Genomic DNA, 23,634 nt, shown 5'->3' with positions numbered 1-23,634 from the left:
CCTATGACTCTGGCAGACCCTTCTCTGGGACCCTTCTGGGGGAATGGGGTAGGTAGACCCAGAGACAATTGAGTTGAAGCCCAGAGCCTGGTTTTCCACAAGAGAGTTATGTTCGGCTATTATCAAGCCTCCTTTGGCTCTGGCAAACGTCCCGTTGCAGACACCTGGCCTCTTGGTCATCACCCAAGTCCAGCTGCCTCCTCACCGTGGGTCCCCTGAATATACAGCTGAGGCATTGTGTGCTGACTCCTGGGGGAAAATGTCAGTGTTGCCCTTCTCATTCTCTTGCTATTAGCCATATTTGTGCTTAAACAGCCGTTGTCCTCTCCAGTCTAGACATCTGTCCTCTCTGAGGAAAGACTGACATTCAAAGCTAATGAATGTTTACACAGTTGCAGTCAGGAAAGGCACAAGAGTCCTTCAAGTACCAGTCTCGCCAGCTTCTAAATAAGATCAATGCACAAAACTTGAGATCCTCCTGAGATTTGTGTTTTCCTTCCTACCTCCTCCTCGTCCACACCCCCTGCCTCCCATTTTAACCCAGAGTGAAAGCGTCCAGAACCCCTGGGCTGGAGAATCCCTTAGCACCCGCCCTAATCTTGTGGTTCTGAGCATCAAAAACCCTGGTGAAGGGAGGCCAGGGCACCCTCCAGATGATGGTGCTGCTGCTGCCACCACCGCCATCGGGTGTTGGCTTCTCTAAGACACCCCTGCCCCCACCTCTCACTGCCCAGCCTCCCTATGTCCCTGGTCCTACACCCAACCTTGCTAGCTCTTAGAAGGGCTCAGCATCATCACTGGAGGTTTGGCAGCAGTGGTGTCATACCCGAGGATGCACTCTTTGGCTCCAGATGTTCTGCTGCTATCAGATTTCCAGCACTGCAGTTCAACGAGACCATCCTTGGGAGAACCCCAGGACTGGGTGCTGGGCTCTGCCACTTCAATGGAAGGGAGGTGTCCATGAGAGTTTTTATCTCTACCACTCATGCACCTTCCTGGGTTCTTAACTGTCCCTGCTGGGACCCCCTGACATGTTTTGGTTGGTTCAAAGTGATATTCCTTTTACAGAAACACTTTGTAGAATTAACTAGATGACCTTGTTTCTTTAATGTGAGTTTGTGCCTTTTTGTCTCCTGATCTTCCAATACAGGTATATTGGGGGAAAAAAAGTATAATAAAATCATAGACACAGCTCTCTGGAGTCCAGATTGTTGGTGTCCTAACACTAAGGTTGCTGTAAATGTTTTGCAAATGAAATACGTTCAGAATCATGTAGCTATTATATTTAACTCCTAACAAGCAGCTTCCCGATAAAATGTGTACGTGTTGATTTTTTTTTCAAACATGATCCTATTTTTCCATTGACTTACATCATAAATTCAAATGTTTATTTTCGACCCTGACCCTACTTCAGGTAGCAGCTTTTATGATTTTTAACTTGGAGTGTCTCTTTACTGGTCCCCCTTGACAAAGTAATCAATGATGTGAAAACACTCAATATGTAGGAATATTATTTTTAAGGAACCCTGCTGTGAATCTTTCATAAAACAGCCCTTAATTTATTTGGTTAATTCTGATTTTTAAATTATTTGGGGGTAGGTAGGGTATTAAGGCAAAGGCTAGAATTATTTCCATTTATTTATTATTTAGTTTCTGTGATGCTGAGGTTTCTAATTGGCAGCAAAGAAGGCCCATCCACCACAGCAGAGCGGTAGAGGTGAGGGGTCCAAGTGGACAAGAGGAGCGGCCGATCGAGGTCAGCTAAGGTGGACTTTGGGGGGACAGTACCCCAGTGCAATACGTGCATCCTAAGCGGGGACTGGCACGGGGGCGGGGCATTTTCATTGTATTGGGATGAGGTTGGGAGGGGGAATGCACGTACACCTGCTATGGGCAATAGGCAGCAACCCCCTCCACACACAGACACACACACAACCGGTGCCCCAAGCCACCAGGTAGTAAAGCTTCCAGGGTTGCCGGGGCGCCCCAGGCCGAAGCTCTGAGTAACAGAGATTCTGGGGCCTCTCTCACCGCGCGCCCCCCCCCCCGGCTCCTCCTCTCACGTTTAGTTACGCGGCTCGCGAAGCCTGCTGGGAACTGTAGTTCGAGGGAGGGGAAAGCTTTACGTTCTGAGCCGGGGGAATCGGGTCCCGTGCGGGAGAACGCTGGCTGGCGGCTGTGTTGCGTCGTATCTAGGTGACAAGGAAAGGTCCGCCCCTTTTTCCCCGTCCCCCTCCCTCCCCTTCCCCGCCCCAGTCCCCCTCCCTTTTCCCCAAGTCTCGCCTCGGTCCCCGGCTTTGCGCACTCCTGGAAGCCCCGCCCCCTTCCCCGCCCGCACCCACCCAGAAGTCTCCGGACGCCCAAGGCCCGCCTCTTACGGGAGCCGAGCCGGAAGGGAAACAAACAACAGGCGAGTGAGAGAGACGCCCGCCGGGACCCACCGCCAGCCTGCGGGCCTGACAGGCCGGCCAGGTCCGGCGAGGGGAGGGGGGCGTGGGACTAACGGCCGCGGCCTGGGCCCGGCCCGGGCCCGGCGAGGCTCATCGTGCGCTTCCTCCCCTGTCATAGACCCCCAGGCCTCCGAGGCCATGGAACGGCCCATCAAAAAGATGAGGCACCTCAAGAGGATCAGGTGAGGAGCGGGGGCCGGGGCCGAGGGGCAGGGCGGGGCGGCCTTCCCTCCCCCTCCCCTCACTCCCTCTAAGATTGGCGAGCGGCCGAATTAGTCCTGACCCTCGCTATCACCGGTGGGGGGTGGGAGCGTGTTCTTCCCCCCCCCCCCCCCCGCCCCATCTCTCTCTCTCCTCCCACTCCTTTTTCTCCTCTACCCCTGAGAGGTAGGTCCTGGGGAGGCACCAGGATTCCGATTTTACATATGGGGAAACTGAGGGACTCGGCCCCGTGCACCCCTCTTTCCCACCTACATCCCTGTGCCGCCCCCGGGAGGTCCCCGAGACCCACCCTGGCCGCCTTCCCTGGGGTTTTTATCCAAAGCTCAGAGAATTAGCGGCTTCTAGAAGACCTCGTGTCAGCCCCAAAATGGAACGTGGGGGCAGGAGTTGCCCCGCCTCGGGGCCTGGGCATCCCTGACCCCGCCGGGGTCCGTCGCTGAGGAGCGGGCTGAGCCGGGTTCCAAAGCTCCCGGGTACAGAGACAGCCCCTAATCCCTCGGGAAAGCGAATCACGAAGCCAGGATTTGCCCCTCAGCCCCTGGGGGAGAGACCCGGCAGAGAAAAAGGGGAAAGGGCCCAAAGCTGCCCCTGGGGTGGACGCCAGGGGGAGATCTCCAACCAGGGACCTGAGCTCAGCATCCCTTGACCACGGAGGAAGCTGCTTTTCATGCACTAGCAGGAGGTCAGGAAGATGCCCCAGGGAACCAAAGGCTGTCAACAAGTGCTGATACAGAATTCAAGAGAGCTGATATTTGGGGGCGACCCGGCAGGCTTTGTCCTTTATTCCCTCAAAAAAAGAACTCTGCAGCGGGAAAACAGGGGCCTTCCCGCCCCCCTCACTCTCCTGGCCCTTCTGCCTCTTCGGTTGGAGGGCCTCCACCGGGCTGTTGTTTCGAGCCTGCTGGGGATGATTGCTCTTAACAGTATGAAGGTCCACCTGGTAGTAATGATGCTATCAGCATCCATTTATGGAGAAAGTACATTTCAAAAAGCTACTATGGGGGGACAGCTAGGTGGTGCAGTGGATAAAGCACCAGCCCTGGATTCAGAAAGACCTGAGTTCAAATCTGGCCTCAGACACTTGACACTTACTAGCTGTGTGACCCTGGCCAAGTCACTTAACCCTCATTGCCCTGCAAAAAAACCTAAAACAAAACAAAAAACAACAAAAAGCTACCATGAAGCCAGTAGTACTTCTTTTTTTTTTTTTGGTGGGGCAATGAGGGTTAAGTGACTTGCCCAGAGTCATACAGCTAATAAGTGTCAAGTGTGTAAGGCCAGATTTGAACTCAGGTCCTCCTGAATCCAGGGCTGGTGAGTAATACTTCTTATTTATTTATCTGTCTGTTTATTCATTCATTCATTTATTTATTGGGGGGCAATGAGGGTTAAGTGACTTGCCCAGGGTCACACAGCTAGTAAATGTCAAGTGTCTGAGGTCACACTTGAACTCAGGTCCTCCTGGATCCAGGGCCACTGCTTTATCCACTGCGCCACCTAGCTGCCCCCAGTGAGTAATACTTCTTTTTTTGTTTTTTTGGGGTTTTTTTTTGCGGGGCAATGGGGGTTAGGTGACTTGCCCAGGGTCACACAGCTAGTAAGTGTCAAATGTCTGGGGCCAGATTTGAACTCAGGTACTCCTGAATCCAGGGCCGGTGCTTTATCCACTGTGCCACCTAGCTGCCCCGGGTAATACTTCTTTTAATTAATTAATTTATTTTTGTGGGGCAGTGAGGGTTAAGTGACTTGCCCAGGGTAACACAGCTAGTAAGTGTCAAGTGTCTGAGGCTGGATTTGAACTCCGGTCCTCCTGAATCCAGGGCCAGTGCCTTATCCACTGCACCACCTAGCTGCCCCAGGGTAATACTTCTTAATGAATTTTTATCTTGTTAATCACAACAGCGTGGACAGATATTTGAAAAAGTAGAGTGTGTTTGTGCAATACATTTATTCAATCTGTAGAAGCCGCTTTATGGATTTGCAGGGGAATTCAGGGGCCCTTTGGGCCTCTCTCCCCCTCCAAGGATCTCTGGCCCCTAGGTTGGACTTGGAATCAGAAATTGACCCTGGTCTTGTACCATTTCCTGGCTGGATGACTCTGGGGCAAGGTATTTAACCCCTCCCCGTCTCCATTTTTCTTTCACTGTAAAATGTGAATGACCACAACCCTATGAGGAAAACCTTTTACAAACCATGAAGCCCCAATATATATTCCCTTCAGGAGACTTGTTTATCCGGGCTGCCTGAGGCACAGCTAGCCTAGGATGGAGCTCCGACCCATCTCCCATGACAGCTTTGTGGCATTCTTCTCCTCATGTCCTCAGAGGAGGGAACCCACAAATACCCTAGGATCAAGGGGGTAGTCCATTGTCCCCCTTGGATATGTGGGGGATGGGGTAGGAATCACAAGGTCACTTTGCCTAGAGGAGGGGAGGAGTCGAAAGTGCTTTCACTCGACTCTTTGAGAAAATTCCAGCTATACCAATCAGTGGTCACATGTTTCTCCTTAGAGTTTTCAGAGACTTAGCAGGATTGGCTGTTAAGTCTCTTAAGAGAATGAATGGCCTGTTATTTCTTGTTTGCAATCTCTGGAAAGCCCAAGGCTTTGCCCCCACCAAGTGGAAGCTGATCCTCAGGACATTCCTGGGGATCTTGGTTCTTCTTGCACATCAGGAGCTTTTGTGGTGGCCTGTCAGTGACTGCTGTGTGGCCAGGTGGTTGTTTGGGCTTATGGAGAGAGAAGACAGCCCATCTTCCTTGCCTGACTCTGAGTCCCCGCCATTCTCCCGGGACCGCTCAGCCAGTGTGAGCAGTACCAGCTCTCTTGGTCCCACATACCTCCGGCAGCGAGTGGCACAGCTTCTGACCTGCATGGAGGACATCAGCTCAGATGAGGAGCTCCAGAAAGAGATGGCTCGCACGCTGGATAAGGCTTTCCTGCTCTGGGGGAAAAGGCTGAAGGAAAAATCTCTTCAACTTAGGTCTCATTTTTCTCCCAGTCAGATGTAAAATCTTCCCATTTCTTTTTTTTTTTTTTTTGGCGGGGCACTGGGGGTTAAGTGACTTCCCTAGGGTCATACAGCTGGTAAGTGTCAAGTGTCTGAGGCTGGATTTGAACCCAGGTACTCCTGAATCCAGGGCCGGTGCTTTATCTACTGCACCACCTAGCTGCACCCCCCACCATTTCTTATTCTATCCTTGTAGTAACTTCATTCACCTAGAGAGACAGTTCATTGGAGGCCAGGGCCTCTTCCTTTTCCCTGACCTCCCCTTCTCTGTAGCCTCATTGTGCATTCATCCACAGGTTGCATGTCATGACCTGGAATGTGGCGTGTGCATCACCCCCAACCAACATTGATGACTTGCTTCTGCTTGACTCTGAACCTCTGAGCACAGACATGTATGTCATTGGGTAAGTTCCTGTTGGGGATTAATTGTGTGATTCATCATGAAAGCAGGTAAATCTAACTGATCACTTGGGAGTTGGGGTGAGATAGCAGAGGAGGATGAGCCTCCATAGCCCCGCCGTCCCATTTGTCCTCTCCCTTTTCCCCTTATCCCCCTCTTCTTCTCTCTCTTCCTCCTCCCACTCCTTTCTCACCTCCACCCTGAGAGATAGGTCCTGGGGAGGCACCAGGATTCTGATTTTACAGATGGGGAAACTGAGGGACTTGGCCCCACACACCCCACTGGTGAGGGTCTAAGGCCAGATCGGTTGCTGTCCTTGCTTCTTTCCCATCTACATCCCTGTGCTGCCACAGAGAGGTCCCTGAGACCACCACCCCCCCCCCAGCCGCCTTCCCTGGGGGTTTTATCCAAAGCTCAGAGAATTAGTGGCTTCTAGAAGACCTCATGTCAGCCCCAGAGTGGCATGTCGGGGCCAGGGTTGCCTCACTTTGGGGCCTGGGCATCCTTTATCTGGAGCCAGGTGCCTCTAGCTTCTTCTGAGGATTGACCGCCTGTCCCTTTCCCTGGGCCAGCAAAGGGGAGAAAAGGATAGTGGGAGGCAGCAGGGTTCCTAGCCGTTACTGGGTTTTAGTAAGGAAAGGGCATCAGCTCAGTGGCAAAGACAGTAACCACTGCAATGGTCAGTTTACAGGAAGTAAAGTCTGGCATTATCAATTACCTTTCTGAGTTGGCCTTTGAGGATCCCTGGAGCAAGCTCTTCATGGACATGCTTTCTCCTCTGGGTTATATCAAGGTAACTGCTGAGTCTTCCAGGGTTTGGCTTTGGGTGGGAGGGAAATGGCCTTGGGGGGTTAATGTTCTTCCCTGGCTTTTCACCTGAGAACCCCCCCACCCCAACCCTATCAGGCTTGGGTTTGCCTGCTCTCCTGCTGGCTCTGAGCTAGTGAGCCGGAAGCATTTGTTCCTAGGGAAGATCCCAGGAAACTGGGCTGGCCGCCCCGCCTCCCTGCACTTTGCTCCCTGAGGTAGAGCAGCAGCTCAGTAGTTGCTTCTGGCCCTTCTTTCCCACCTCCTGGCTCTTCTGTTCCTCTGTTGCCTGAGTAACTCTGGCTTTCAGTCTCCCTGTTGGCCGCCGCCTGCATGGCATGCCAGCAGTACAGGTCACAGACTTCTCTTTATCTCTCCAAGAATAGGGACCATTCCATCTGCCTCTGCCCAAGCAGGCAGCCTGCGTACTCTGTCCACTGCCCAAAGCCGGCCCCACCCCTGGCCTCTAGCACAAGGGGGGAAGCCTGTGAGCTGGACTTGTGGAATCCCTCCCTCTCTGGGTGGGGGGGTTGTCCAGGCTCATCAGCTATTTCTGTCTCTTCAACTTGAAAAACACTTCCCTTTCCTCTGGGCATCCTCTGGAAGCTTTTGTCCTCAGTGGTGGCCGGAGGAGGCCCCGGCTCTCTTTGGATAAGGGGTCTCTGTGTCTCTGGGAGCTGGGTGTGGGGGGTGGAAAACAGATGGGGAAATCATTGCCTGGGTTCATCAGGCATCAAAGAACTGCCCTTCTTCGGGCAAGGCTTGTGACTCCAAGGAGCCAGTGGGGCGGGCCCTTAGTCCCTTTCCTCACCTTCCCTGGCCTGTATTTTTCCTGTTAGCTCCTGTTTACTTAAAAGTCTCAACTTTTCTTCCCTCTCGGTGCTGGTCCTCTGCCTGCCATGTGAGGCTCTTCCAGGTTACCCAGCCAAGTCTGCAGGTCACTTTGACCCTTGGGTTTTAGGATTGGGAGAGTTCTAGGCTGAGGCATCAGATACCCTTGACCCACTTGGGTTTTCTGTCCTGTTCTGCCCCCTCCCCCATTCCTTCTCTGACACTGCCCTTCCCAGGTCTACTGGCTGGTGCACCAGGGGGTGGCACTGCCAGCTGGAAGAGAGTCTGTGCCAAGGCCAGCACATGGTGCCACAGGGTACATAAAGCTCATGTTCTAGATGGAGCATCCCAGAACCCGGCTGGGGACCTAGACTAGGCCTTAGCTGGCCCCTGGGAGAGGCAGAGCAGTGCAGAGCACCTTTGGTTGGGAGTGGAAATTCTACTGGTGATTCCCTAAGGCCACTACTCATCTGACCCGAGGGTTCTGCTAATCCACAATAGAATCTCTCTCTTCTCCTTCCTAGGAGAAAGTATTTCTCCAGAAAATAATCTGGAGCTCTGGCCTGCTGGTCGGGAGTCCGGTGGGGTTTCAGATGTCAAGCCTGGCCCTGCTGTTTATGCTGGCAGATCGTTTTCTGCATCCCCCCTCCCCCTTCCATGCCAGTTCCCTACAAATTACACCTGAGGCCACCCCCCTTCCAGTGAAGCCAATGCGCTGTACCACCCACTGGCCGCAGGGGGGAGCTGCTTCCTGCCTTCTCACACCTCTCTTCCCCACACCCATCTCCCCTTTCTCCCCGCCCCCAAAATGTTGGGGCTGCTTGACTTTCCCATCCCTCAGTTGGCAGTAACTTGGTAAAAGGGCAACACCAAGGAAATTACTTCACCCCACTGCATTCTGAGCACTGAGCCCTGAAGGAGATAGGGGATCAGGCCTGTGTGGGTCAGGTGGGAAACACTCCACCTTCAGGGTACCTCGCTCAGAGCGGGAAAGTGCCTCCAAGACCTGGAGCCTAAGTAGAAATTAGTTGGCACGTGCCACCGGAAGATCAAAGCTCCTGAATGTGCCGCCCCCCCCCCCCCAGCTCCTTCCTTCCCCTCCTAACCCGCTCATTCTCAGGGTCCTCTTGGCTTCTTTCTTTCCACCAAAACTTAAAATCTCCCTGTGATGTCTCCGGCCCCACCCATTCTCAACATGTCTGTCCCTGCCCTGCTCTGGCTACCTGCAAGGAGGCCTTTGTCCTAGGACACCCACCCAAGTCTGCGCTCAGCCAGGAAGGAGCGGCTGCCATTGGCACAAAGCCAGGGTTCAGACCTGCCAGGCGGTTTAGGGCTAAGTTGGCTCCCGTTCACTCCTTGAGTTGGGTCTGTCACACATCCCTCCCCCAGGTGCCAGAAGCTCTCCTGGCATGGCTGCTTTATGTAGCGTCAGCCTCCTTCCCTTGGATCCCTCCGCACATGCATTCTTGGGCTTTCCCCACTTTGCTTTGTCTTCTGCCTTAGGGCTCGCTGAGCCCGGGATCTGATTTCATCCCTCCTGGAAGGCCCCAGGAATCCCCGGGGGATTTCTTCCTGATTAGAGTAGAGTGAGGCGGAAATGGTCACTTAGAGAGTAGGTTTGGGGCCTGTGCTTTAATGCAGAGAGAGGACAGGGAACCTGCCTCCCCTCAGGACCGCCCCCCCCCCAGATTGGTGTATTTTAGCCGTACCTTCCACTCCTTAGGTGTCCCTTCCACATCCTAGGTCATTAATATTTCCCATTTTGTGTTAGGCATCTCTGCTTTTCATAGTCACGTACCCCTAGCCTCCTGGGCTGCCACCTCCCACCCTCCCACACATCAAGCACTTTCAGACTTAAGGAGCCCTAGGTAGAAGTTTCTTTCTCTGCCTCCCTTCCGTGACACTGTTCTCCTAGTCCCCCCACAGCTGGAGTCTTAGGGAACATGGTTCTCAGCCGCCTAGACTTAAGCTGTAAGGGACGGGAGAGGCAGCCCTGAACAAGGCTTTAGGGAGCCTCCCAGAGGCTTGGCAGCTCTGACCCAGGGTCCTCTAGCTGGGGTTGGGGGAACCTGGAACAGAAACACTGTTCTCCATTAGCCCTCAGGGTATTCAGTCATGAATGGATTTCTTAAACTCTTCTGTCTCCCCAGGTCTTAGAGAGTTGGGTCATGGCCTCAGGGTAGAAAGTTGGGCCAAGCCAGACCAACCTAGAGACTGCATCACAGTCTTTACCCCAGAGCTGGTGGGTGGGAGAAAGCTCAGGGATCCGAAGGGAAGCGAGAAGCCTACGATTAGCTCTGAAATAATTGGGGGCCCCCACCCTTCCCCTGTCCCCCAGGTGACCTCCATAAGAATGCAGGGACTCCTCCTACTGGTCTTTGTCAAGCGCCAGCATGTGCCCTTCATATCTGGCATCTACACCAACTACACCCGCACTGGCCTCTGTGGCTATTGGGTAAGTCTGGCCTGGGGTGTGGGCTGCAGCACTGAGTGAGAAATGGATGAGAGATTGTGTGGGAGGGCAGATAAACCTGGGTAAAGTGATTTGCCTGTTCCTTCCCTGAACCTAGCCCTGTGCTGTAGAGGCCCCCTCCCTGGGAGACAGTGGACTGGCCCACGAGGGGTTGGAGAGCTTTCTTGTGGGGTGAGGGATGTGGCTTGAATTTCCCTCCATCTTCCCTCTGGGAGAGGATGGAGGGAACAAAGGGGAGCAGGCAGGAAGCCGCTCTTGCCCCTCTTCCCTGACAGGGGAACAAAGGGGGAGTTGCCGTCTGCTTTCGGATCTATGGCTATGCCGTCTGCTTCCTCAACTGCCACCTGCCCCCGCACTTGTCCAACATTGACCAGCGGCTCAGCGATTTCGACAGAATCCTGGAGATGCAGAACTTTGAGAAAGAAGACATTCCCAACATCCTGGACCACGAGTGAGTCTGAAGGAAGCCGCCAGCTGTGCTTCCCATTCTCTCCTTCAGCTTAGCCCCCAACCACAGCCACCCTTCAGTTTCCCTGGGATCCCGTTCCCTCCCTCCCTCCCACTCCTAAACCCTGGCTGCCCCCCCATTTCCTCCCCTCCCCCCGAGTTTTCTGCCCCTTTGGCCAGTACAGAGTAGGGCTCCATCCCTTAGGAGCCCCTCCCTCTGCCCAGGGCCCCATGAACGCTGGCTAACTCAGGGGTGAACCTGAGCCTCCCTCCTCAGCTGGGTCCTCTCTTCTTCAGCAGTGGGAGCCAAGGGTAGAGTGAGGCTGTTAACGCCATGCCTCTGACCGGGAAAGGCTGAAAGTGCTTCTGGGCATGGGGCACTTGGGTCTGCTGGCTCGAAGGTGCCTCACCCTGCCTGCATTCGGGCCTTGCCCGCTGACCCACTGTGTGTGACAGGGAAGGAATGACCTCTAGGCCTCCCCTCCTGTGCTCATTGTCAGTGATAGATGGCTTGGACCGACACCTCTAGTGGTGTCCTGTTCGGGCTCCATTTTGATGATGCTCATTCTGGCGTTCTCTCTGAAGCCTCCTCCTGTGGTTCGGTGACCTAAACTTTCGCATTGAGGATTACGGCTTGTGTTTTATCCAGGAGTCCATCAACAATGAGCACTATAGCGATCTCTGGAAGAAAGATCAGGTACTGAATAATGGGGGGGAAAGCCCTTCGTGGGCTTTAAGCCAGGGGGAAGGCCAGTCGGAAGGTGTTGGAAGACCAAGACATTCTCAGTGGCCATTCTCTGTCCCTGTCACCTTCATTCCCATGACTGGCACTTGGGAACCTATGCCCAGTCTTAGGTCCGAGAGACTGGCCACCATTTGCACTCCAGTTGCCTAGCAGATTCATTGTCCTAACTGGAGGAAAACCCATAGCTGCAGAGCCTCGCTGCCCAGACTCAGTCTGCTGTGGGATGTCTGGGACCTGGCAGGCGTCTCCTCTCCCACCACCGCCACTGTACCGGCATCAGACTGCTTCAGCCCCTGCGCTTTCTTGCTACCTCCCTACCTGTGTGCCCCTGACTCCAAACACCTGCTTTCAGAGCTGTTGGGCTGACTTCCCTTTTCCCCTTGGCCACCCCCAAGGCCTCCCAGGTACGCATCTTTCCTCTGGTGAATTGCTCTGATGACTTGGTCTTCCTTTCTAAGATGTGTCAACTGTTTGTCCCTGGGAAGACATCCAGAGCCCCCTCAGCTGCTTTTATCTGGGGCAGTAGATTGATTTTCCAAAGGGTCCCAGCTTTCTTCCTGTAGAGACAGAGAGGCAATAAAGGAAGAAGTGGGAGCACTTGGGAAATTTGGTCCCTTCCTTGGCCCTAGGGGATCAAATGATATCTTTAAGGTGATAACAAAGAAAACATGAGATAGAGGCCTCTTCCCGACTCCTCCCTGAGGCATGTTTAAGCATTCTGAAATTTTGGTGCTCAACCAATGCCCAGTTTTCTCCATTCTTACAACTTGGTCGTGAGGTAGTGTGGTAGTGAGGGGTCTTCTTTTCTTTGTAGCTCAACATGATTAAGAAGACAGATTCACTGCTCCAGCAGTTCCAGGAGGGCCCTCTGCTCTTCCAGCCAACCTATAAATTTGACATCGACTCAGAAAAATATGATTCCAGGTGAGAAGCCAAAGGCAGAAGTAGCTGTAGAAAGACTTGGGGCACTGTGTGGGGCAAGGAGGAGCTAGTGGGGAGAAAATGAAGTGTTTAGAGGAGGGGGCTGGGGGATCTGGGATGGGAATGGGGGAAGCAGCCCCAGAAAAAACTTATCAAGGGAGCAAGAATAGAGACAGTTGTCATCTTTCCAGAGCTTTGCTTCCTTCCCATCTCATAAGGCAACAGTGTCCCAGGAACATAAGGAGTTGCTCCAGATTTATCCACAGGGAGAAGTGGAAGCAGAGAGAGAAGTCAGTGATGTCCTAGAGTAGGGAGGAGGGAATGACAAGAACCCTGATTAGACAGTGAGTTAAATCTCTCTAAGGGGAAAGTGCATAGTTCTTCAGCCAGCCAACCTCTATAGGAACCACAGATAAAGGAATTCTCCAGAAGTGGAAGCTCAGGTCAGTGAGCATTGTTGAACACCCATCGTGGGCCTGGCGCCCTTCTAGGTGCTTACAAAAGAAATCTAAGAATGAGAAGCTGGTTCAGAACACTGTGTATCAGGCAAATCCAAAAAAAAAAAGGTTGCAATCATGCTATCAGACAAGACAAAAGTAAAAACTGATATTATCAAGAGAAGATGAACGGAGAAACTACATCCTACTTAAAGGGACTACAGAGAAAAAGTGTCATTAAATGTGTGTGCAAAATGACATAGAATCTAAATTCATAAAGGAAAACTAACTAGTTGCAAAAAGACACCAACGTCCTAATTGTAGGAGACTTTAATGTTTCTCTCAGAGTTTGATAAATCAAACAAAAATACGTGTAAAAGGAAAATAGAGAACTGAACAAACTTTTGAAAAAGTTAGATTTGAAAGCCTTATGGCATCCTCTGAAAGTAGCAGTAAAGAATATACATATTTTTCAGCATCATGTGGTAATTTTACAAAAATAAACCACATGCTAGGGTGCAGAGAAATTATAAAGCTAAAAAGGCAAAAGGAGACTAGCTCCCTAAGAAGATGAAGTTCCCCTTACTTAGGGAGGGACACGAATTTAATGAAGGAGTCTCTAGAGGCCTAAAAAGGTTGGTTTTTCCACCCAGAGGCATTCACATTTAGTAGAATGAACACTGAACTTGTTGTCAGAAGAGATCCTCAATTTGAGTATTGGCTTTTACTAGCCGTTTAAGTGCTCTGAGCTTGAGGATAATACATAGTAGTCTTGTGAAGGTCAAATCAAATGAAAGATGTATGTGAAAGAATCATGCAAGTGTTACAGGTTTTTTAGTGCACTAAAGTGCCTTCTGGCTCTTCACAGTTTTCACCTAGAAATTACATGTGCTGTGTAGGCAGGAACACAACTGTGCTTGCTTCAGGCAGTGCTGGTGTACTGTGGTGCAGCCCCCCATTAGTGTGGTGGTATGTCATTGTGGGGCTTTTCATCAGGACTATATCAGCAGGGTCTTAACCCAGTTTAGAGAGAAGAATGACAAAGTCACTTTGGACAAACAGCCACCAGCTCCTGCCCGGCTTGTCAGGAGTCTGGGCCCCAAGTCTGCTGGTTAAACAAACAAGGCAGGAGGGAGAGTGGGGGTAGTAAGTACAGTGCAAGCAGGATATGGCTGCCATCACAGGTCAGAACCCCTTCCCAAGTTTGGGTTTGGCCACAAGTGTCATTGGGAGAGCAGCTGGCCTGGAGTGAGGAGGGAAGGACAGGAGCCATTGCGGAGAATTAGGGCATAGATGAGTTAGGTTTTGATGGGGAAGGCAGTGAGAAGCAATGTAGTTTTCTGAGCAGAGGAATGACAAGCAGACTGGAAAGATCAATCTGTTTTTGTTTACTTAAGAGTCATTCCTTTTCTGTTCCCAAAGCCATGAAGCAGCTGACATTCTTAAGCAGAATCCATCTCAAATGAGAAATGATGATGTTTTCAGACATTAGAATTGATTCAGTTGTTAGAGTTGGGCAATAAATTTGGCTTCGGGATTTTCTAGCAACTGGAAGGGGAAAAAACATGCAGAATGTATTTTTAGACAAGAGAAGCATTTACATCTGCAGAAACAAAACTCTTCCTGGAGCGAAACTCGAACATGAATTCATTATATGGCCCCTCCAAAAGACCAGTCACCAGGTTGGAAGGGAGTGCCTACTATGTGCCCAGAATCCTTCTGGATGTTTCTTGTGCAGGAAAAGAAAGGCTAAGGAGCCTTTTTTCACAAATATTTATCATTGGGGCAGCTAGGTGGCACAGTGGATAAAGCACGGGCCCTGGATTCAGGAAGACCCGAGTTCAAATCCAGCCTCAGACACTTGACACTTATTAGCTATGTGACCCTGGACAAGTCACTTAACCCTCATTGCCCCTCAAAAAAAATTATCATTTATTTTTAACATTCTTCTTTTTTTTCAGTTTTGAGTAGCAGATTCTTTCCCTCTCTCCCTCCTACCCACTGAGAAGACAAACAATGTGATATCAATTATACATATAAGCCATATTGAAAAAAACAAACTTCAGTTTACACTCAGAGTTCATCAGTTCTGTCTCTGGAGATGGATAGCATTTCTTCATCATGTGCCCTTTGTAATCATCTTGGATCATTGTATTGATCTGAGTAGCCAAGTCTTTCACAGATGATCATCATTACAACATTGCTGTTATTATGTACAATGATCTTCCAGTTCTTCTCATTTCATTTTGCATCAATTCATATAGGTCTTACTAAACTTTTCGGAAACCACCCCTTCCTCTTTTCTTTCACAGTCACGTACCACAACTTGTTCAGCCTATCCCCAATTAATAAGTATCCCCCCTCAATTTCCTAATCTTTTCCACCATAAAAAGAGCTGTTATAAATATAACATATAATATGTGTGTGTATTGATCTGTTTGGAGTACAGATCTAGTAGCAGTATTGCTGGGTCAAAGGTATGCACAGTTTTATAGACTTTTGGGCTTAGTTCAAGATTGTTCTTCAGACTTGTTGGACCAATTAACTACTTCACCAACAGTTCATTAATGTACTTATTTCCCCTAAGACTCTTTAGCATTTATCATTTCTAATAGATGTGAGGTGGTACCTCAGAGTTATTTTAATTTGCCTGTCTCTAATCAATAGTGATTTAGAGCATTTTTTCATATGACTATAAATAGCTTTAATTTCTTCTGGAAACTGCCTGTTCATATCCTTTGACAATTTATCGGAATGGAAGATGGATCTTATTTTTGTAAATTTGATTCAGTTCCATATGTGTGTGTGTGTGTGTGTGTGTGTGTGAGAGAGAGAGAGAAATGAGGTCTTTATCAGGGAAACTTGCTGTAAATTTTTTTTTTATATTCCTTTATTGTTTATGATACCTTTTAGCAAAATGAAGTTTCCCTGATTATTTCTTGAACTTGGGTCAGTTTTTGCTCTTGCTCTGTCCACGATCATAATTGCCACCCCTGCCCACTTCACTTCAGCTGAAGCATGATAGTCTATGTCTGCTCCAGCCTTTCATTTCAACTCTCTGTCTTTCTGTCCCAAGTGTGTCTCTTGTACTCAGCATATTGTTGGATTCTGGTTTCCAGTCTATTTTGTTACCTTTTGTTCATTAACTATACATTTCCCTCCATTCCATTTTCCTGTTTATCCTTCTCTCCCTCCCCAAAAGTCTGTCTTGCTTCTGACCACTACCTCCCCCAGTCTGCCTTCCAAGCTTCTATTTGCTTAATTCTAATTTTTAAGGAATCATTTTTTTCAGTGAACTTTTGTACCTCCTTTTCCATTTGGCCTATTTTGCTTTTAAGGGTTTTTTTTTTCTTCAGTGGATTTTTGTGCCTCTTTTTACCATTAGGTCAATTCTCTGCTAGGGATCAAGGATAAAGACAAACATGAAATAATCCTTGCCCTTAAGGAACCTACATTCAGTTGAGAGAGACATTATGAACATATACAAGGTGCTTCAGAAGTCTTAGTAAAAACTAAAAATCAATGCAGCCAAAATTAGAAGAAAAGCAGGCAAATGGTAAAAAAAAATTTCTGCAGCAAGTTTCTCTAATAAAGGCTTCATTTCTCAAACACACAGGCAACGGAGCCAAAGTTATTAGAATAAGAGCCATTCCCCAATTGATAAATGGTCAAAGGATATGACAGTTTTGGGAAAAAGAAAACTTATGGCTATGAATAGCCATGTGAAAAAATTCTCTAATTGATAATTAGAGAAATGCAAAGTAAAATAACTCATAGGTACCACCTCCTACCAATCAGATTGGCAAAGTTGACAAAAAGGAAAATGACAAATTCTTGAGGGGCTATGGGAAAACAGGTACATTAATGTACTGTTTATGGAGCTGTGAACTAAAACTATGCTCCCGAAGCTATTAACTGTTGGCATAACCTTTGATTTATAAATATCACTATTAGGTCTGTACCCCAAAGATATCAAAGAGGAAAAGGACCTATATGCACAAAAATATATTTAGCAACCATTTTTGTGGTGACAGAAAATTGGAAACTGAGAGGGTCCCTAACAAGCAGGACAGGACTGAAATGTTCTCTATAATTGTGATGAAATGCTATTGTTCTCTAAGAAATGATGGAGATGGTTTCGGAAAAGCCTGGGGAGTCATGTATGAACTGATGCAAAATGAAATGAGCAGAACCAGAAGAAAAAACTATACAGCTATATAGTATATAACTATATAGTCTATATATTAGTGTTGGTTGTGTGAGAAGAGGGAAGGGAACAGATGCAAGAGATGGAATCAACAAGACTTGGCAACTAATTGATATGTACAATAAGGAAGAATGAAGATTCAAGGTTTGCAGATCCTGGAGCTGCAAGAAGGACAAAGGTGTCCTTGACAGGAACTCAGAGGTTATGAAGGGTGATGAGTTTAGGAGGGAGAGGGTGAAGTTAATGCGTTAGTTGTGTTTTGGTTTGGTTGAGTTTGAAATGCCTATGGGACATCCAGATGGAAATGTCTAAGAAGCAGTGGGTCACATGGAACTAGAGCTCAGGAGAAAGACTAGGACTGATTGTAGGGATCTGGGAGTAATCTTGGGTGGATCTGATCATTGAACCCAGGATGAGGTTACCAAGAGATGGGGTAAAGAGAGAAGAGAAGATGGCCCAAAACACACAGGATGTATTCACAATTAAGGGATGGGATGTAAATGATGATCTAGCAAAGGGGACAGGGAAGAGTTGGTCAGATAGGAGACTCAAGAGGGAGTGGTGTCACAAGAAGAGATTATTCAGGAGGAGAGAGTGGTCAACAGCCAAAAGTTGCCCAGAGGTCTACAAGGACCAAAATTAAGAAAAGACAATTGGGATTTGGCAATCAAGAATTCATTAGCAACTATGGAGAAAGCAAAAGGGAGAGAATGGAAGATTGCATGTAGGGCTTTTGAGATGTAGGCTAGAGAAGAAGAAAGCTCATAAAGAATGACCTTTACTTTCTCTATAAAGTTTTGGTTGGGTCTTCTACTGACAGGGTCAGGGAAGGGAGAGAAGGAGAATTAAGAACCCTAAGTAGCAGGAACTAGTCCAGTCCGTCACATCCCTCTGGGTCAGTCCTTGATGGGTATGCCCATCAGGGCTGGCAGGATGACTCTTTTTTTTTCCTTTTTCTTTTGGACAGGGCAATGAGGGTTAAGTGACTTGCCCAGGGTCACACAGCTAGTAAGTGTCAAGTGTTTGTGGCCGCATTTGAACTCAGGTCCTCCTGAATCCAGGGCCGGTGCTTTATCCACTGCGCCACCTAGCTGCCCTGATGACTCCTTTCTGTGACTATTCTTGGCTCTTGTGGGCAATGGATCCTGCTTTGGTTTAAGAGGAGGAGATTTTGGAATTGCTTACTAATAGTTTCTGAGTCAGAATCTTTCAAATCATGGGATTCTATTCATTTGCAATGTAGGAAAACGAGAAGGACCTTTGCACTTTCCGACTTGCTTCAATGTGATTAGATGGTAGCTGCCTATCCCATCAGCTCAGCTGTCTCTCCCCCATCCCTTGCCATGGGCCCCTTGTGCCTGATGATTCCTGTCATTAATGCCATTACAAACTCTATTTGATGTATTTGGGATGGTCTAGCATTTAACCCTTACTGCTGTCACCCTCACCCATCTTCTTCCTTCCCTTCCCCTTCTTCCTTATGAGTTCAGTGAGAAAAAACGAAAACCAGCTTGGACTGACCGCATCCTTTGGAGGCTGAAGCGGGAGCTCTTAAATAACTCTGTGGACTCTGGGGAATGTGAGCGCTTCTTCTCTATGATATTGAAGAGTTATCAAAGCCACATGAAATATAAAATCAGTGACCACAAGCCAGTCACAGCGACCTTTGAGCTGGAGGTGAGCCTCTCCCTTCATGCGCAGCCTCCCTGGGCCTCACCCGTTGAACTTGAAGGCCAGTCTTTGCTTGCTCCTAGAGATCCCAAAGAAATGGGCAAGGAGAGATTGCCATTGTCTTCCCTGTCGTCCTTACAGATCCAGTTTTCCCCATCATCCCTCGGGCCATTTCTGGCTCTGTCAGTCTCAGGGTTAGGCATTCCTGGCCTGTTGGCTGCTCTGTGAAAGAGGACTTCTTCCCATTGGGCCTAAACTTACCTGCTTAGGTTTCAGTAGGAGCCTCCCTCATTCTAATGACATTGCTTAGATTGTTCTTGATTTCTCACGGGTCAGTCATGTTCTCTTTGCCTTTCCCAATAGAATAGTCTTAATTATTTTAGTCTCTGCTCAAAGCCAGGCCTCTTGCCCTTGCCACCAAAATAAAGCCCTTCTCTGGAAGTGTAGAAGCAATTGAGGCCATAGTCTCTGACCTTGCAATTTCTCCTTTGAGTTTGGGAACGCTTGGAACCTGTGTAGAAGGTTGATCTGAGGCCACATCTTCCGGCCTCAGGGCAGTATCTCCCCCCAGGTCCTCTTGGGCCCCTGGAGCTTCTTCCCTACCCAGTGGCCCCTCTGTTTCCTTAGAGGCCTGCTGCCTCTTTCCATCCCCCAGGCTCCATCAGTGACTAGCTTCCCTCCTATGAAGGGGCATTTTTCCCAGTGAGAGAGCTAACAATCACTCCCTGGTCCTCCCTTGAGGGGTGACCTGGGCCTGGTCAGACGGGGTGTTCTCATCTTCATGGCCAGCCAGACTCTGACCCTTTCTCAGGGTCTCAGGGCAAGAGGCCTTCCCATAAGGGCAGGTCCTGGAGCAGCTGTGGATACCTGTGACAGCCCCACCATTGATGCCCCTGTGCTGCTCCATGACCCGAGGAGGGGGGGAGAACCTTGTCAGGAAGAGTTCACCCCTATCCCCCAGGTTAGGAGGATGCTTAGTGATCAGAGCTTCGCTCCTGTCATGTCCAGCTGAAGTCCCTACTGCTAAGCCCGCCAATCACCTTGATTCCTGAGGGGCAGTGGATCACACCTTATGATCTGGTGGTTAGCTACAACCGGAGCCCTGACTTCATCAGCAGCGCCTGGGACTGGATTGGCCTCCACAAGGTAACAAGCCTGGGTTTGGGGGGCAACAGGCGTAGGTTGGCCAAGGCGGGGCTCTGTCACTTAGACTCAGGACCCTGGAGTGTGCTGGACTTTCTGACGGTGACAGACCTAGGGAGATCCATCACTCGTACCCTGTGCAGCCCCTTTCTCCCTTGAGTATCTCTGGAGGCTTCTTCCTGCAGAGTCTCCAGCATGGCCAAGGCTCATCATGCGTGTGAGGCCGTGGGCCCTTTGGCCTTGCCATGGGTCTCACTTGTAGCTCCCGGGACCTTGACTGACCCCTGTTCTTGCCATGTCTTGACTTCCAGGTTGTGATACGCCACTTGAAGGACTATGTGACCTATGCCTGGGTCAAGGACAACATGGTCTCCTCGAATGAAGGGCTTCACCAGGTACCTGCTCAGGGGTCAGCCCTTAGCCCGTGGGTGGCTCACGCTCCCCAGAACCCTGCCCCAATGCAGGGCTGACCTCCTTCCCATGTACCTGATATGGGTGTGAAAGATGCGTGGTTGGCAGGAGTTAGTGAGCAGAGGGAAACTAAGGCACAGAGTGGCTGGATGCCTGATTCTGTTAGCTGAGAACCAGAGACTGCTTGAAAGGGAAGACTGGGCAGCTGGGCTGGCAAATGGGTGAGTGTCCAGGCCCCCAGCTGATGCTCTGCACTCCCCACCCCCTCCCTTCTTTCAGGTTTACATCAATGCTAGCGGTTTCCCAGAGGAAGGGGGAGAGTTTCTTCTCAGTTACTATAGTAACAATCTCCAGGGTATAGTGGGGCTGAGTGAACCCTTCCAGGTAAGAGCTCTTCCTGTTCATGGGAGGTGGCCAGCTTGGGGAGTGGGCAAAGCAGCTTGGGGGTGGTGTTGGGGTCTACCATGAGAGGTAGCAACCCGTGGTATTGTCTGCAGTCGTGGGATTCCCTTCTGGGAGCCTTGGAGAGGAAGCAAGTTACAGTGAGGAGATTGGGGGGGGGGCGATAGAAATACCTGTGCCCCCACCCCTTCCCACCAAGCACTTTTTCACCACCTCTTCTCTCCTTTTAGATCTCCAGAAATGTCCTGACCCCAGAAGACTGGAGAGAAAGGAAAGGAGATCCCCTGATGTATTGAGCCAGGATGCATGCCTGAATAGGCGGTCACAGCTCCCTGCAATGGCCGCTGCTTGTGTGTCCAGCTCTCTCAAGATAGGGGCAGCCCACCCCCCCCAATCATCTCCTGGTTCCCCATTCAGGACTGTGGTTGGGATTCAGTTACCAGGACATGGGGGAGGCCAGCTGGTCCCCATGAAGTGGCTACTCAAAGACGGTCAGCCAAGTGATGGGGGATTCTTATAAGCTCCCCTTCTTCCTCCTCAGGCCTCCTCCCCCACCCTCCTGCCCCACCCTGCCCCATAACCCAGGTAGGGCCGATCGCCTTCAGAATGCCCGGAGTGGGGCTGCCAGCCACATGCCCCAGCTGGCACCTGCCCCACATTCCTGTGACTCCATCTCCAGGGCTCTGGCTGGCAGGGATGGGGAGATAATTTGTACAGGATCCTCTAAACAGTTGGCAGCCACCCTCCAAGTTTTAGGAGGAATCTTGGAATCTTAGAATCTTGGCAGCATATTTCTCCTCCAGGGGCAGGGCAGGGGTGGCATGGTGATGGGCATGTCCTAATGCACCCTTCCTTCAGCACGGAGAATTAGGTCTATAGCTTTGGTATAGTAGCAGATTGCTAAGTATCTTCTCCCGAGGGTCCTGGATCAGGAGCCCCTTGGCATTTCGGTGCAACCTGAGGCCAGGGGGTGGGGGGAGTTCAGTCAGTTTTGCTGCTTCCTGCCCTTGGCTCGGAGACAGCTGTGGCTCCAGCCTTCCCTCCTGGTGGTGTCCGACAGGGAGCAGCTCTACGAGTTGTTGCCCTGGACCCCACCATCTTCCCCTTTCAGTTTTTCTGGGATAGCACCTCACCCCAACAATTAGGTCTTAGAAGCCAATTTGCATAGCAGCACTGTACTCCAAGATTGTAGCACACTGGAAATGGCTTTGGGACCCCTCTGCATTGCTTGGGCCGGCTGAGAGTGAAGGGTGTCTGGGGAACTTAAAAAAACATTCCTCTCTAGGTACTGTCATGAAATTTGGGAGTCCCTCAACTCCACCCCCACACACTGGGGTCAGTGACAGCTCTGCCTTAGTCTCCCAGGAAAGACCGTCTCAGGGAGCCCGCACTGTGACATCACTGCGGTTCTTTCCTCCCTCCTTCCCCAAGGCCCACAGAGCCCCTTTCTCTCTGAAGCTCACCGAGGGGAGCTCCAGCCCAGTGGCTACTTGACATTTCCCCTTTGGAAGCCTCGAATGTCAACAACTCCCCTTTCTTCTGCTGTCCCTGCCCTGCCTCCCAGCCCAGCAACTCAAGTCTGTGCATCTGTGTCTGTTATATTTGAGAATAGAGATGTGGCTTTTAGAGTGGCCTTGTGTGTTCTTGTCCATGTTGCTTGGGAGCAGGTGCCCCAGTATTAGGGGGAGAAGATGCATGGGAGTCTCTCTTACCCTGGGGATCCAGGCCCCTCCCCATTCCTGGTGGTGCCATACCTGGATAGCCTGAGCGGGGGGATTGGGGGTGGACCAATTTTCTGTGTCAGTTGGTCCCAAGGATCCCACCTTGTGGAGACTGAAGTTTGTCAGCTTCCAAATGGTAGGGCTGTGACTCTAGAATTTCTAGTTTGGAAAATACTTGGGGTCCAGAGACACCCCGGCTTCTCACCTTCATTTTTGCTTCCCATCCCATTTCCTACTATTTTTTTTTTTTTTGCTGGGCAATGGGGGTTAAGTAACTTGCCCAGGGTCACACAGATAGTAAGTCAAGTGTCTGAGGCCGGATTTGAACTCAGGTACTCCTGAATCCAAGGCTGGTGCTTTATCCACTGGGCCACCTAGCCGCCCCCCATTTCCTACTATCTTAATCCAGCCTTTAGCTGAAACAAGCTGAATGATTCCACCTTCCCCCGACAACTTTCCTCCATGTTCCCTCATATAGGTCCCTCCTATATTCTTGTCTGTCCCCTCTTTATGCTTGGTCTGTTGTCCCCATCTCCCCGTGTCATCCTCCACCTCATCCTTGAAATTACCTCTCTCCTAGATCTTAACTCAAAAAATTTTTTTTTTAATTTCACCCTCCATTGTGGCTGGGGACAAGAGGCAGTAAAAATGGTGTGTTGGCCCAAAGGGGAAAGACGGGTTTTGGGAAAGGGTCCAGGCCTCTTGGTCTAATAATTGTCATTTGTGTAGCTCTTTAAGGTCTTACAAAACACTTTGCACACATTCTCCTTAAATCTACTTCCCTGTGACCTGAACTCTTACTTTCTCTGGTCCCTCGTTATTTGTGGGGCTGTAGCTTTAGAGTTACAAGGAACCTTATTGAGCTACTCCAGCCTCCTTTACACCTCAGGAAACTGAGGCCTGAGGGAAGCTAACTGACCAGCAGAATGGGAATTTGGCCACTGAGATGTGTAGCCAAATCCTGTATTCTTTCCACCACCACACCTCTGCCTCTCTTTTACTTTGGATTCATCTCATTTCATAAACTGTCCAGGCTGGATCCTGCAGAGAGTGAAATGTCTAGAAAAGTGACTTGCCCAGAGTCCCCTGCCTAGTTTCTGGAAGAATCAGGACTCAAAAGCAGGCTGCCGCCTTGACGGTTGGCTGATTCCTTCCAGTTTTAGATTTCCCAATTTGGATTTTCTTTCAATTTGTCTCATTTTCTCCCCCTTTGACCTCACCCGCTTCTGTCCCCAGAACAAGTATCTGCACACCGACATCCCTTCTGTTAGCAGGATTCCTCTGTGAGATGGCAGGGGTGAGGCTTGCCCTAAATGAGATAGGGGAGAGCAGGAGGGG

General features: G+C 50.1%; 1 protein-coding gene across 3 annotated transcripts; it reads left to right on the top strand.

Annotated features, from left to right (window-relative positions):
* The first annotated feature begins 2,323 nt into the window (after positions 1 to 2,323).
* INPP5K (inositol polyphosphate-5-phosphatase K) lies at positions 2,324 to 22,206 on the top strand. Of its 3 annotated transcripts, none has more exons than XM_044005599.1 (13): positions 2,324 to 2,410; positions 2,569 to 2,632; positions 5,977 to 6,084; positions 6,765 to 6,873; positions 10,057 to 10,173; positions 10,467 to 10,642; positions 11,224 to 11,335; positions 12,198 to 12,307; positions 18,439 to 18,625; positions 19,628 to 19,765; positions 20,074 to 20,157; positions 20,453 to 20,557; positions 20,806 to 22,206. In XM_044005599.1, exons 2-13 carry the CDS (start codon positions 2,589 to 2,591, stop codon positions 20,869 to 20,871), a joined length of 1,356 nt encoding a protein of 451 aa, XP_043861534.1. In that variant the 5' UTR covers positions 2,324 to 2,410; positions 2,569 to 2,588; the 3' UTR covers positions 20,872 to 22,206. The 3 variants fall into 3 exon arrangements, with proteins under 3 accessions (XP_043861534.1, XP_043861535.1, XP_043861536.1); XM_044005600.1 differs by having other exon boundaries at positions 2,383 to 2,472; XM_044005601.1 differs by lacking the exons at positions 2,324 to 2,410; positions 2,569 to 2,632 and having other exon boundaries at positions 6,772 to 6,873.
* Positions 22,207 to 23,634: the final 1,428 nt, after the last annotated feature.

The sequence above is a fragment of the Dromiciops gliroides genome, chromosome 4 (genome assembly GCF_019393635.1).
Source record: "Dromiciops gliroides isolate mDroGli1 chromosome 4, mDroGli1.pri, whole genome shotgun sequence".
Lineage (NCBI taxonomy): Eukaryota > Metazoa > Chordata > Mammalia > Microbiotheria > Microbiotheriidae > Dromiciops > Dromiciops gliroides.
Note: the sequence above shows the minus strand (reverse complement) of the source record. Positions and strands in the feature narration are given on the sequence as shown.

What these genes read in the sequence shown, in the direction of transcription:
- INPP5K (XM_044005599.1), top strand. Translation starts at nt 2,589, where the DNA reads ATGGAACGGCCCATCAAAAAGATGAGGCACCTCAAGAGGATCAG. An exon ending in TCAGAAAAATATGATTCCAG is followed by an intron (nt 12,308 to 18,438) that starts GTGAGAAGCCAA and finishes TTATGAGTTCAG; the next exon opens with TGAGAAAAAACGAAAACCAG. An exon ending in GGCTGAGTGAACCCTTCCAG is followed by an intron (nt 20,558 to 20,805) that starts GTAAGAGCTCTT and finishes CTCTCCTTTTAG; the next exon opens with ATCTCCAGAAATGTCCTGAC.